This window comes from Pinus tabuliformis, chromosome 1_1 (genome assembly GCF_031772625.1).
Source record: "Pinus tabuliformis cultivar Carrire ecotype Pingquan chromosome 1_1, CPIR1, whole genome shotgun sequence".
NCBI lineage: Eukaryota > Viridiplantae > Streptophyta > Pinopsida > Pinales > Pinaceae > Pinus > Pinus tabuliformis.
In genome coordinates, this window is record NC_142297.1 from 881,507,830 (window position 1) to 881,521,380 (window position 13,551).

General features: G+C 36.4%; 1 protein-coding gene and 1 pseudogene across 1 annotated transcript; both read right to left on the bottom strand.

The window, feature by feature from the left end:
• Window positions 1–6,765: 6,765 nt before the first annotated feature.
• On the bottom strand, window positions 6,766–7,403 carry LOC149217171 (uncharacterized). Its single transcript, XM_089390150.1, has 2 exons — window positions 7,086–7,403; window positions 6,766–6,945 (listed from the first exon to the last, which is right to left on the bottom strand). The coding sequence occupies exons 1-2, from the start codon at window positions 7,401–7,403 to the stop codon at window positions 6,766–6,768; spliced, it is 498 nt and encodes a 165-aa protein (XP_089246276.1).
• Window positions 7,404–11,259: 3,856 nt separating this feature from the next.
• Window positions 11,260–13,224, bottom strand: LOC149217172 (putative receptor-like protein kinase At1g11050 pseudogene; annotated as a pseudogene).
• Window positions 13,225–13,551: the final 327 nt, after the last annotated feature.

The following is a 13,551-nucleotide window of genomic DNA, read 5'->3' on the forward strand; positions in this document are numbered from 1 at the left end:
CGAGTTCCCGACCAATTGAGCTACGTGTGGTTCTTACATTATATGGTGGAGCCAATTAATTTAAATTCATGGTATGGGCACATTGACAGGAAGGGCGAGCCATTAAGCCTTAGCTCTGGTGCCACCGGTGGTAATGTGACCAACACAGTAGCGAAGGGGGCGGATCGAGTGGCACCTGGCCCATGCTGGCCTTGGGTCCCATGAACCATCATATGACCATAAGTGAGACCGAAGGGAGCGGAGTGGTGAGGGTGGGTGGTTAGCCTTGGCACCCAGACCCATGGCACCCAATGTGACCTTGACCAGTGCTTCATGGATATCAGCGTGATTAAGGAGGCGACAAATTGCCTTTTTTTGCGAGAATTTAGTCGATGCCAAGCGAAATTGTCGCTCAGGTAGAAGGGTGGAAATCGTAGGATGATTAACCAGAATGAAAATTTTGCAGAATAGTTAGTTGAATTTGTTCATTGAGGCACATATTGCTCATTTTTAAACCTTTTTGAGCTCAGGAAGAGATTAGATGGGGGTCTTTGAGCATTATGAATCCAATGGCAACATTATTTTTGCAATTTGAGCACTATAAAATGATGTAATTTCATATTTGAGCATATAATTGAAGTTGCCCAACATTGGAAGATGGACCCAGAGACGTAGCCTATGAGGGTTGAACTCCATTATCAAATTATTGTTTTGTGTTGTTGTTCATGATTCATTTTTCTCTGTTTTATTTCTGCAAATTGAGTTTTAAAACATAAAGCTTATGTTCTTTTGCAGCTTGATCCATTGCTCACAAGACATAAACTAGCTTGCAAATTTTTAAATAGACCTTAAAGTTTGTAATATCAAATCAATTTGGTATCAGAACATGGTTGTTTTGAAGATTTGAGTGTGTTTTTTGAGCGTTTTCTTGATGCTTACAAGGTTAAAGTTGAAGAAAGGAGAAGGAGTACTTGAAGAGCCAAATCCTCAAATTGGTTCAAGGAGGTCACAAACTCCACCAGTCATGGCGCATGAAGAAGGACATGAGATGATGTCGAAGGATGAAAGATATTTCAGAAATAGTTTCTTTGATATGTTTGAAATGGTGAAAGTTTTATTTAAAGAGAGGACAACAATGTTACAAGGAAAGAGTTCAAATAAACAAAAAGGTAATGGTGGTGATGGGAGTAAGCCTCCACCATCACCTCCTCCTTCACCTCCATATTCAAATCCTTCTTCACCTCCTTCAACCCCTAAACATAATCCTCTGAGATCTCCAAAAGGACATGCTAAGTCTCCTTTGTTGAGGCTTGATGTCAAATTTGAATTTCCTATGTACAATGGGGAAGTAAATGCTGAAAAGTTGGATAATTGGGTTCGTCAAATTGAAGTCTATTGCAGGATTCAAAGGATTGATGATGATGTAACCAAGATCCAACTTACTTGTCTTCGATTGGAAAATACAACGCTCATCTAGTGGGAGGCAAAAACTCAAGAAGACTTGAAGAAAAGTGGTAAAATTATTTCTTCTTGGAATGATTTTGTAGCTGCATTAAGAAAGAAATTTTATCCATTAGCATACACGCAAAAGGAAATTATGGATTTGAAAATTTTTAAACAAACTAAAGGTCGGAGTGTTCAAATTTACACACAAGAATTTAGAAGAATAGATTTAATTTTGGGAGTGGATTTTTCCTCACAAGACACTCAAACACATAGGTGGATGACATAGTTATTTTGGACATACAATTCTTATGTTCAATTCCACCAATCTAGATTAGGTATGTGTTCAGGTAACTTATTTAGAAGCAAAAGGGAATAATGTTCCTCAAGAGACTAACACGAAGCCATTCAAATATGGAGACAAAGCAAAGAGGTATTTTAAAGGAAAAGGCAAAAAGAATGGTACAATCAAGAAAGAGGGAGAGAAACTCACATGCAAATAATATATGCTAATTAAATTATAACTTTATTTTAAGTTATTATCATTGTTAATTATAAAAAGAACAAATATATGTTAAACATATACAGATTTAAAAAATAAATAAAAATATTATTATGATTCATACCTTATAGTGTAGACTTTGAATATTTAACTTGACTTTGGTACAAGATCACAAGCCAATATGATATCTTACTAATACCATATATTCAAAAAATCATAACTCATGTTCATATAACATTTTTTTAATTAATTAATTTAACTAAAAACCAGAGATAACATAATTATTTAATCTATTTACCACTATTATTAAGAATATTCCTTGCCATTTACCTAAGAATTATTAATAATTAAATTAAAATTTTAAAAACTCTATTTCAAAATAAGCACACCTATTAATATAATTAAAAAATAATATTTACTTAAATTAAAAATAGATAATTTAAATTTCAAACATGGTTGACCATTGTAAACCATGATCAAGGTATCTATGGTTAAACATGGTCAACCATGGTCAAAGTCTCTATGGTTGAACATGGTCAACCATGATCGAATATGGTCAACCATGATCAAACATGGTTATCTTTTGACAACAATAGTCAATCTAGAACATTATGTTATCAACTCCTAATGGCTAACCATGGTTAGAATGGTAGAACATGGTCAACCACTCCTAATGGCCAACCATGGTTAGAATGGTAGGAGATGGTCAACCATGGGTTATCTTTTGACAACAATAGTCAATCTAGAACATTATGTTATCAACTCCTAATGGCTAACCATGGTTAGAATGGTAGAACATGGTCAACCACTCCTAATGGCCAACCATGGTTAGAATGGTAGGAGATGGTCAACCATGGTCTCTATGGTTGAATATGGTCAACCATAATGGTTAATCAAGATCTCTATGTTTGAATATGGTCAATAATGGTTAACCCTCTTCAACCACGATCAACCTTGATCAACCTCATCAACTATGGTCAATAAATCCATCTGACTGATGTAACTAACACAACCATGTTTACTTTTGTAATTAATTTATGCCTATGGACCGCATATCAACATATGAAAATAATATATATATATATATATATATATATATATATATCAATCACATTAATAAATAAAATTGTCCTAGTTTAAATTTGAATGCACATATAAACAAGTGTAATATGGAGTGTTGCTCCTTAGTACCTGCTTTTTATGTAGAAAATAGTTGATAGCTAATTTAGATTAATATAAATGTTTAGAGTTAAAAAACTCCAAAACCATGTAATTGATAGCCATTTTAAATTAATTTAAATATTTATAAAGTTAAAAACATCCAAAACCATGTAGATATAAAGTATGCTACATAATAATCATAAACTTCAATTTAAAATAGTCTTACATATAATATCATATTTATATATCTTAAAATTAAATTATTATTATTATTATTATTATGTAAAAAATTGTATTAAAAAATAAAAATATATAAATTTTGAAATGCAACATCAATACTTTTCATATAAAAATCATAAAAATAAATAAATTAAACAGTGTCTAAATAAATTAATTATATTTAAAAAGAAATATAAATGGTTTATGCAAACAAATTAATTTAAATCAATATTATAACTAAAAATATGTTGTTATTTATTTTTTATATTAAATTCATTATCCAATTATTAATTAAAAAATTAAAAAATGTAAAACTAAAAATAATGTAGTATAATATATGAATGACTATATTTATTTTCCTATACATTTTAGCAAAATTATATACTAAAAATAAATATTAAAAAAATGAGGTGTAAAAATAAATTACTCAGCATAAATATTTAGATTTGATATGTGTACTTTTTAACAACATCTTTCAGTAAAAATCACATATGTGTACTTTTTATTAAATGTCATGACACTTGGTTTAGTACTTCATACAATGACAATTCATTTTAATAAATATTTAAATTTCATAGGTGTATTTTTTATTATTAAATGTTATGACACTTGGTTGCATATTAGGATTTTTTTTAAATATATATTTTTTTTTTTCAATTTTCAACACCATGAAATTAATCATTTCATTTAGATGAACCAATCAAAAAATAGAAATTCAAAAATAACTTTTGATTTTCAAAATATTTATTCTTTTCAAAATTTTAATAAACTTTTCAAAATCTATTTAGAAATTTCAAAACCAAGTAAAATTCAAACATTTTTTACTAAAAACAAAAACAATATAACTGTAACATCCATAACTATATAAAAACAAAATTTTTAAACCATACGCAATAAAATACTTAACCTATGACTATAAACTGATTAATGTCAATGGAGGCAATGCCACCCACAGTCTACACATGTTACATGGACGTGGGGACGTCGCATTGGATCCCCGTTGGACTCCACTTTCCTCTATTAAGGGCAGCATTTAAGAATACAGTCATGGTCCTTACCTTAGGGACATCTACCTCATTATGGCGGGAGAACCTCGAGGTCCTCTTCGTACCATTCACAACAGGCTTCATAACTCTGCATTTAACTCAGCGGCTCTAATATTTCTGAAGGTCATCCATCTAGTGCAGTCCTTGTCGTTGGATCTCGAATGATCCATGTTCCTGGTTGCCTGAAAAAGATGGGTAGGGTTAATACCCTTTGGCTGCGAGAGAGCAGTCATTTGTGCTCACCTCTATTGTGGTTCTTCCACTCTGCGGTCTAGTTGATAGACTGTTGGTTCTGGTTTTGGAATCCATCGTCCATGTCCTGTCGAGGCTGCATGCCTCTCCCTCAAGTAAGATCAATCGCTATTGAAGTTAAATGTTTGTTAACTGTGATGTCGCTCTGTTTAAAGCGGATGAGATGGGTTTCATTTGTAACTTTCATACATAGGATTGTATTGATACAAAAAGCGTTTTGTTTTGTCAAGTAAGGGTGAACTCTAGATGAAGCAATTCGACTTCCTCTGTCTTCGAAAGGTATTTAACTCACCTCATCCGTTTTGTTTAAATTATTTTCCCTTTTTCTGAGTATTCGATAAGGGTTTTCCTTGTTTGCAATAGGTTTGGTTCACGGCTCCGGGAGGATCGGTTTCTGCTTCAGGTAAAGTCTATTTCAGGTTCTATCATTTAAATTTAGTTCGGGGCTGCTAAACTAGAGCTGACCTTGCTTGGGTCGTTTGCATAGGTAAGGAATTGATGGCTTCCATTCGACCTTGCAACACGACCATATGGAGCCTCCACATTCTAAAAATTTCCATGTCGTCTTTCTCCAGGTGGGTTGGTCGAGAACTCCTCCTACGTCGAGTTATGAAGCTTGCCACTAATTTTTTGAGAGCTAGAAATTGTATAAAGTAAATGGGACTTGGGCCTTGTGGCTGAATACCTCTACATGAGGGTCTATCTATGTATTTAAGTTAATATTTAAATCGACAAGCCCAATACATGAACTCGTATTTGAATTTGATTAAATATGTGTTTTGTTTTGTTTCTGGTAACCAACGGAGGCTATATGATGTTGTAACTTATTGACTCCTTTACCCATATGTTACGAGGCTTTATTATATATAAATGTTGTTTAAGTTGTCTTCAATGTTGAGAAGGTCCTAAGATTTGTTTTACATGTAATGAATCATTGTTTTAGGTTCTCTGTGAATAACTTCTAAATATACAGGCTTTGTTTACTGTCTCTATTCTAATATTTTTGAGGGTTCGAAGCTTTAACGAGCCTGGGCATTCAACTCCGGAAGGGTTCTTACCGAACTTGTCCTAGGCTGAGTCCCTACCCTCCAATATATATATTTTCCTTTACTCAAATGTGACTCGTATCATTTTTTTTGTTTATTTTTTACTTGGCTTGCTATGAATGTACAATAATCACCGTATTGTTTTCAGGAAAGTTATTACTATATTTGAGTATATGATTTCGTTATACAACATAATTGGTTTATAGTAGGTTGTAGACCTATTAAGCACAAGAAGTCTAGACTTTGAATAATAGTTCTCTGAGTCAATGTTTGACTGTTGTTCTCGTGATTCTTCAGGAAGTAAGCTAGAATTCTTTAGTAGAATAATACCATCATGAAAAGCAGCATTACTTATTTTTGTATTCTCTATTCATGTATTCAAGCAACTGTGTATTCTACTTCTGTATATAATTTATTCAAGATTCATTTCTGCTTATTTCTATGTCAGAGCAATACTACTACAACCTTCTCAGTTGTTAAACTAAATATCTTTCATGACAGTAAATATTAATTTATATCCTAAGGTAATAAATAATTGGTAGTCATAATGATAAGTACTTATCTGGATATCTGAATGATTATAATCCAAGTTTAAATCCCTTGATTTAGAATATCTCTCCTCCCAACCTCAGATCTGGCAATTACGTCTAGAATCCCGCTGCGAGCTCTTCCATTGTTGTCAAGAATAGTCATCTTTGTACCTTGGGCATCAGGAAACTAATCCAACCTCAAGTCGTGTACCTCAATTCCCACTGGCTAAGCTGCACAGCTCTGGGAATGAAATTTATTACTTCACAGTTCTCCCCCTTCCAACCCCACTGGTTCCTTTCTTTTTCCCTTTTCAAGAGAGAGAATCAGAGAACTGTCTGTAACTGTTTTCTCATCAGTAGTTCACAAAACTATTTTTCTAGTTCCATTCTCAACAGAAATAAGAATATTTTAATTAATGTTTAACAACCTTTCTTCTGGCTTTTCAGCCTAAATTTTTTTAACAATTAAGAATAAATAAAAATAAAATAACAGTCGTAAATAAACTTAAAAACCACAGTTATCGGTGTGTCACTATGTGTTACATCTCCATCCCCTAGAGAGGAACGTCGTCCATGGTGTTCTTTCTTTAAATAAAAAGTGCAAGATAGGCTTTCAGCATGGCTTCCTCCTCTTCCCAAGTCGCCTCATCCAGGCCAAAGTGCTTCCTTTGCACTTTAACTTGGGTGATGGCTCGCCTCCGCAGGGTGGTTTCTCTTTGATCTAGGATACGAATAGGCTCCGTGAGAATTTCTCCCTCGGGTTCTACCTGCACATTCATAATTTTCTATCATAAAAAGGTTATAAACCATAATTATTAATAGTTATATTTCATTCTATCATTACTTGAATGCTCTCCCAGTTAATAATATGTCGAGGGTCGTATACATATTCTTTTATTAATGATACATGGAAGACATTGTGGATTCGGATGTGACCCAGGAGTGCTAGCTTGTATGCCACAGGTCCGATTCGTTCCAAAATCTGAAACGACCCATAGTACCGTGGTGCCAATTTTTCACAACCCTTCCATTGCAATGTGCTTTTCTGGGGCTTAACCTTCAAATATACGTGATCTCCTATCTGGAACTCTTTATGGGTCCTTTTCTTGTCTCTGTTTTTTGTACTGGGGTCAGGACCAAGCTGATTTTGTCTATCGGACAGACTTTTAAGGATCTTCTCCTGTTCTTGTCTTAGTCGCTCGTTATCCGTCCTCAAGTTAATCATTCTTGCTCGTAGTTGTTGTACGGTTTCCAGTAGAACAATGTTGGCTTGTCGCAATTCCTCTCCCAGTTGTACCCATAGTTCTGGGTTTGTCTCCCAATAAGGTATTTTGGGTCTGGGGCTTCTCTTTATTTTTTCTTGTGCTGACTTCTGTTATTTCTTCTCTCTTCTGTGTTCATATACATCCAAACTCAGTTTATGTAATTTATATATAGCAAGATTACAAAAGACATAATGCATTGTAATTAAACAACCCAGAAGTCTCAATATTTGAGCCTAGGCTCTGATACCATTTGTAACATCCATAACTATATAAAAACAAAATTTTTAAACCATACACAATAAAATAATTAATCTATGACTATAAACTGATTAATGTCAATGGAGACGATGCCACCCACCGTCTACACATGTTACATGGACATGGGGACGTGGAAATGGATCCTCGTTGGACTCCACTTTCCTCTTTTAAGGGTAGCATTTAAGAATACAGTCCTGGTCCTTACCTCAAGGACATCTACCTCATTACGGCAAGAGAACCCCAAGGTCTTCTTTATCCCATTCACCGCAGGCTTCATAACTATGCATTTAACTCTGCAACTCTAATATTTCTGAAGGTCATCCATCTGGCGCGGTCCTTGTCATTAGATCTCGGATGATCCACAGTCTTGGTTGCCTGAAAATGATAGGTAGGGTAATACCCTTTGGCTGCGAGAGAGAAGTCATTTGTGCTCACCTTTGTTGTGGTTCTTCCACTCTGCGGTCCGGTTGATAGAATGTTGGTTCTGGTTTTGGAATCTGTCATCCATGTCCTGCCAAGGCTGCATGCCTCTCCCTCAGGTAAGATCAATCGCTATTGAAGTTAAATGTTTGTTGACTATGATGTCGCTCTGTTTAAAGCAGATGAGATGGGTTTCATCTCTGTCTTTTATACACAGGATTGTACTGATACAAAAAGGGTTTCGTTTTGTCGAGCAAGAGTGAACTCCAGATGGAGCAGTTCGGGTTCCTCTGGCTTCGAAAGGTATTCAACTCACCTCATTTGTTTTGTTTAAATTATTTTCCCTTTTTCTGAATATTCGATAAGGGTTTTCCTTGTTTGCAACAGGTTTGGTTCGCGGCTCCAGGAGGATTGGTTTCCGCGTCAGGTAAAGTCTGTTTTAGGTTCTATCATTAAATTTAGTTCGAGGCTGCAAAATTAGAGATGACCTTGCTTGGTTATTTGTTTGCATAGGTAAGGAATTGATGGCTTCCATTCGACCTTGCAACTCAACCATATGGAGCCTCCACATTCTAAAAACTGCCATGTTGTCTTTCTCTAGGTGGGTTGGCCGAGAACTCCTCATGCGTCGAGTTGTGAAGCTTGCCTCTAATTTTTTGAGAGCTAGAAATTGTATAAACAAAATGGGACTTGTGCCTTGTGGTTGGAATACCTCTACACAAGGGTTTATTTATGTACTTAAGTTAATATTTAAATCGGCAAGCCCGATACTTGAACTCGTATCTGAATTTGATTAAATATGCGTTTCTATTTTTTTTGGTAACCAATGGATGCTGGATGGTGGTTGGCTATTCATATGATGTTTTAACTTATTGACTCCTCTGCCCATATGGTACGAGGCTTTATTATATATAAATGTTGTTTAAGTTGTCTTCAAAACCAAGAAGGTTCTGAGATTTGTTTTTCATGTAATGAATCGCTGTTTTAGGTTCTCTGCGAATAACTTCTAAATATACAAGCTCGGTTTACTGTCTCTATTCTATGATTTTGGAGGGTTCGAAATATACAAGCTCGGTTTACTGTCTCTATTCTATGATTTTGGAGGGTTCGAAGCTTTAACGAGCCTGGGCATTCGGCTCTTGAAGGGTTTTTACCGAACTTGTCCTAAGTCCCTACCCTCCAATATATATATTTTCCTTCACTCAAATGTGACTCGTATCATTTTTTTGTTTATGTTTTACTTGGCTTGTTATGAATGTACATCAATCACCGTATTGTTTTCAGGAAAGTTATTACTATATTTGAGTATGTGATTTCGTTATACAGCATAATTGGTTTATAGTAGGCTGTAGACCTGTTAAGCACAAGAAATCTAGACTTCGAATAATATTTCTATGAATCAATGTTTGACTGTTGTTCTCGTGATTCTTCACGAAGTAAGCTAGAATTCTTTAGTAGAATAATACCATCATGAAAAGCAACATTAATTATTTTTGTATTCTCTATTCATGTATTCAAGCAACTGTGTATTCTCTTTCTGTATATAATTTATTCAAGATTCATTTCTGCTTATTTCTATGTCAGAGCAATACTACTACAGCGTTCTTAGTTGTCAAACTAAATATCTTTCATGATGGTAAATATTAATTTATATCTTACGGTAATAAATAATTGTTAGTCATAATGATAAATACAATCCAAGTTTAAATCCTTTGATTTAGAAGATCTCTCCTTTCAGCCTTGGATTTGACAGTTGCGTCCAGAATCCCCCTCCAAGCTCTTCCACTGTTGTCAAGAACAGATTGAGCCTCAGTCAGCTTGGTACCTTGGGCATCAGTTAACTAATCGAGCCTTAGTCAGCGTGGTACCTTGGGCATCAGGAAACTAATCGAACCTCAAGTCGCGTACCTCAATTCCCACTAGCTAACTTGCACAACTCTGGGAATTAAATTTCTCACTGTACAATTCTCCCCCTTCCAACCCCCACTATTCTCCCCCTTCCAACCTCCACTAGTTCCTTTCTTTTTCCCTTTTCAAGAGAAAGAATCAGAGAACTGCTTGCCTATCACAGTTTTCTAATTAGCAGTTCATAAAACTGTTTTTCTAGTTCCATTTTCAACTGAAATCAAAATCTTTTAATTAATGTTTAACAACTTCTCTTCTAGATTTTCAGCCTAAATGTTTTTAACAATTCAGAATAAACTAAAATAAAATAACAATGATAAATAAATTTAATAACCATTTTTTAACCATGCAAAATAAACTAAAATAAAATAACAGTGGTAAATAAACTTAATAACCACAATTATCGATGTATCACTGGGTATTACAGCGACTTACTTTCAACTCATATAATAAAATTGTCATAATTTAAATTTGAAAGCACCTATACTTAAAATTTAATTGATGACACTTAGCATTATAGGTCCAATGTCAAATATTAAATCACGTTACAACGACAATAATATAGAAAGGGACGATTTGAAGTGCGAAAAGAAATTTCGGAGAATCTGGAAAAAGTGAAAGGCAATGTTCACATGCTTTGAAAGACGTGGTGGGCAAGCTTTTCGATATCCGATAACCTTCAAAAGCATAAATTTCGTGAGGAATATTATGTCATGAATCCAGTATCATTGAGGGATAGTTTTTACGCATTATATTATGTATTAATATATGTTGATTTTGACCGACAGATCCGCTGAAATACTGGGCGACTGTACAGTTTAAATCGCCGTTCGTCACAAATTTGTGAACACGGTGGGACTACTGTAATTCTATTGACTATAATACAAAAGAGTCTGAGCATGCGATCCTGCAAATCTATCGACTATAATACAAAGGAGTCTGAGCATACGATTAAGCATGGGATTTTTTTAATTCTTAAAATTTGATAATTTTTTTTATAAAATTATATATTTTTTATTATATAAATATATTTAATTTATAAAAAAGTGATAAATATAACGGAAAAAATCTTTAAAAATAAAATTCCAAAACATCTTTAAAAATAAAATTCGAAAACATCTGGACTACTACGCTTGATACAAATGGCCTCGGAACTCTCTGCTGCATGCGATCCACAAAATACAATTATTAACCTCCTCTGCTACTTCAGCAAAAGGAATACGGCGACATACATCAGCTAAAGCTAGGCCCAGAAACGCGATCAGATATTACGATGGAACCGCTTGCTTCGCCTGCGAGAGATGGACCATGAACCAGAAACGGCAAAGGCCTGTCTCGGATTTCAGGAATCTCAACCTCTCCCTCCAGCATCCTCACCGCTTCTGCCATTCGAGGTCTGAATGCCACCATAGCATGCGCACACAGAATACCCACCAAAACAAATCTCTCCATCACACTCTCCACCCCGCTCTGACGGATTCTCTCGTCTATTATTTCATTGGTCCTGCCTTGTTTCACTAGGCTCCATGCCCAATCAGTGATGAGATAACTGGAGGCCGACTCCGCAGAGGCGTCCAAAGCCCTTCTGCCCGTCATGATCTCGAGCAGCAAAACCCCAAAGCTATACACATCGTTCTTGTCTGTCAACTGACCGTAGAGAGCGTATTCGGGGGCCATGTAGCCATGCGTCCCTACTACTCTACTCGTCAAATGGAACCCTCCTACTTTACTCATCATCCTCGCCAGACCAAAATCGGCCACACGGGCATTCATATCCTCATCAAGCAGGATGTTCGTGGCTTTGATGTCTCTGTGATAAATTGCGGACTCTACGCCATTGTGCAGATAAGCCAGCCCCTTGGAAATCCCCATGATGATGTTCCTGCGCTGCGGCCAGCTCAGAGGTCGGGCGTTCGACTTTTCTCTAAAGATATGGTCATCCAGACTACCATTGGGCAGGTAATCGTATACCAGAAACTGTTGATGCTCTTCTCTCTCGTCGCTGGCCACGCAGCAACCCCTCAAAACAGCCAGATTCCGGTGCCTGATGTTATTGATGATCTCCACTTCGTTCAGGAATTCAGAATCTCCTTCCGGTGTGGAATTTATAATTCTTTTCACAGCGATGGGCTGAGAATCCATAAGCGTTCCCCGGTACACCGTTGCGAAACCTCCTTGGCCAATGACGTTGGCATCGCTGAAATTATCGGTGGCATCCCTGATTTCTTCAATGTCGAACCACAATGCCCCGGTGTTAGGTCTCACGGCGGAGTTCATTAGATTTCCGTTCCGCAGCACGAATTGCTTGTGCAGTACAGTGTTATGATCATTTTTTGTCACTCGCAGACAGTACAAAATCCCGACAGCACAGATCAAGAGAAGGACCGCGGCAGTGCCGATGAAACTGTAGGCCCAAACTCGGCCATGCGAGGCGGTTTGAACAAAGTGCAGGCGGAAAATACACTGTGCAGTACTCCGGCTCTTGGGACCGAATTCATTAGCTACTCCGGCGGCATACAGAAGCGTGAAACAGTAGCATTTCAAACTGGTTGCATCTGTCAAGTTTGTGCTGCGGTCTGCCAACATCTTGTGAACGAGCTTTCGACTATCGGTGCATTCATAACAGGCCTCCAGATCTGAGAGGTCGCCTCTGCAGGCCGAGTCCACTGGAGTAATCCCCAGTTTGCGAATCCAGTCCTCCTTGCTTTGTATGCCCGAGCACAGAAGGGGGCTTGATACAAAGTCTGACGTTATATTATTCAAACAGATTGCAACCAAGTCTGGCGAGAGAGCCAGAGAATGGAGCTGCTGCTGAAAGAGGCCGAGACAGGATACTGCAGAGGCAATGCTGGGAAGCTCGAACATGGATACATCTCTCAAATACTGAGCTAATCCTATGCCAAACAAGCCCCGCAATGTCTGGCAGCAATCGGGTTTAATGATGGCGGATTCACAGGAAGACTTGTCCCACGGCAAGTGGCGGACATAATCAAAGTTCATCGGACACTTTACATCAGCATATGCCCAATTCAACAGGCACAGAAACAGCAGCAGAGTCTTCATCTTTATTTTTCTTCTGGTAACTCCCGGAAGGTTACAAATCGCAGAGACGGATAGATAACGCCAATCCATGCACGGACACTGCCCCTGCAGAGATATTTCCCCTATATTAATGCTTTAAATTCTGCAACTTCTGAAATGTTAATGGATGGTAGGTTGAGTGTGAAAGGAATGACCGGAGCTGCTAAAGTTGGTCTCTGAGTCTCCTGCACCTCCACTTCTTCGAAGATCAAAGGAAAGACCGGAGTTGTTTCGGTGTATCCCTATTTCTTCCGAAATAACAGTAAAGACGGAAATTTGAGGGAAAATCAGAGTTACAGTAAAAAAAATATACAGTAAAAAGCGATAATATCTATATCTGTTATTATTTATTTATGATTGATTATAATTAAATGGATTACCTTTTTCTAAATATGCACTAATTCCTAATTATAGTGTTAAATTAAAATTAAATCGATATTTTTA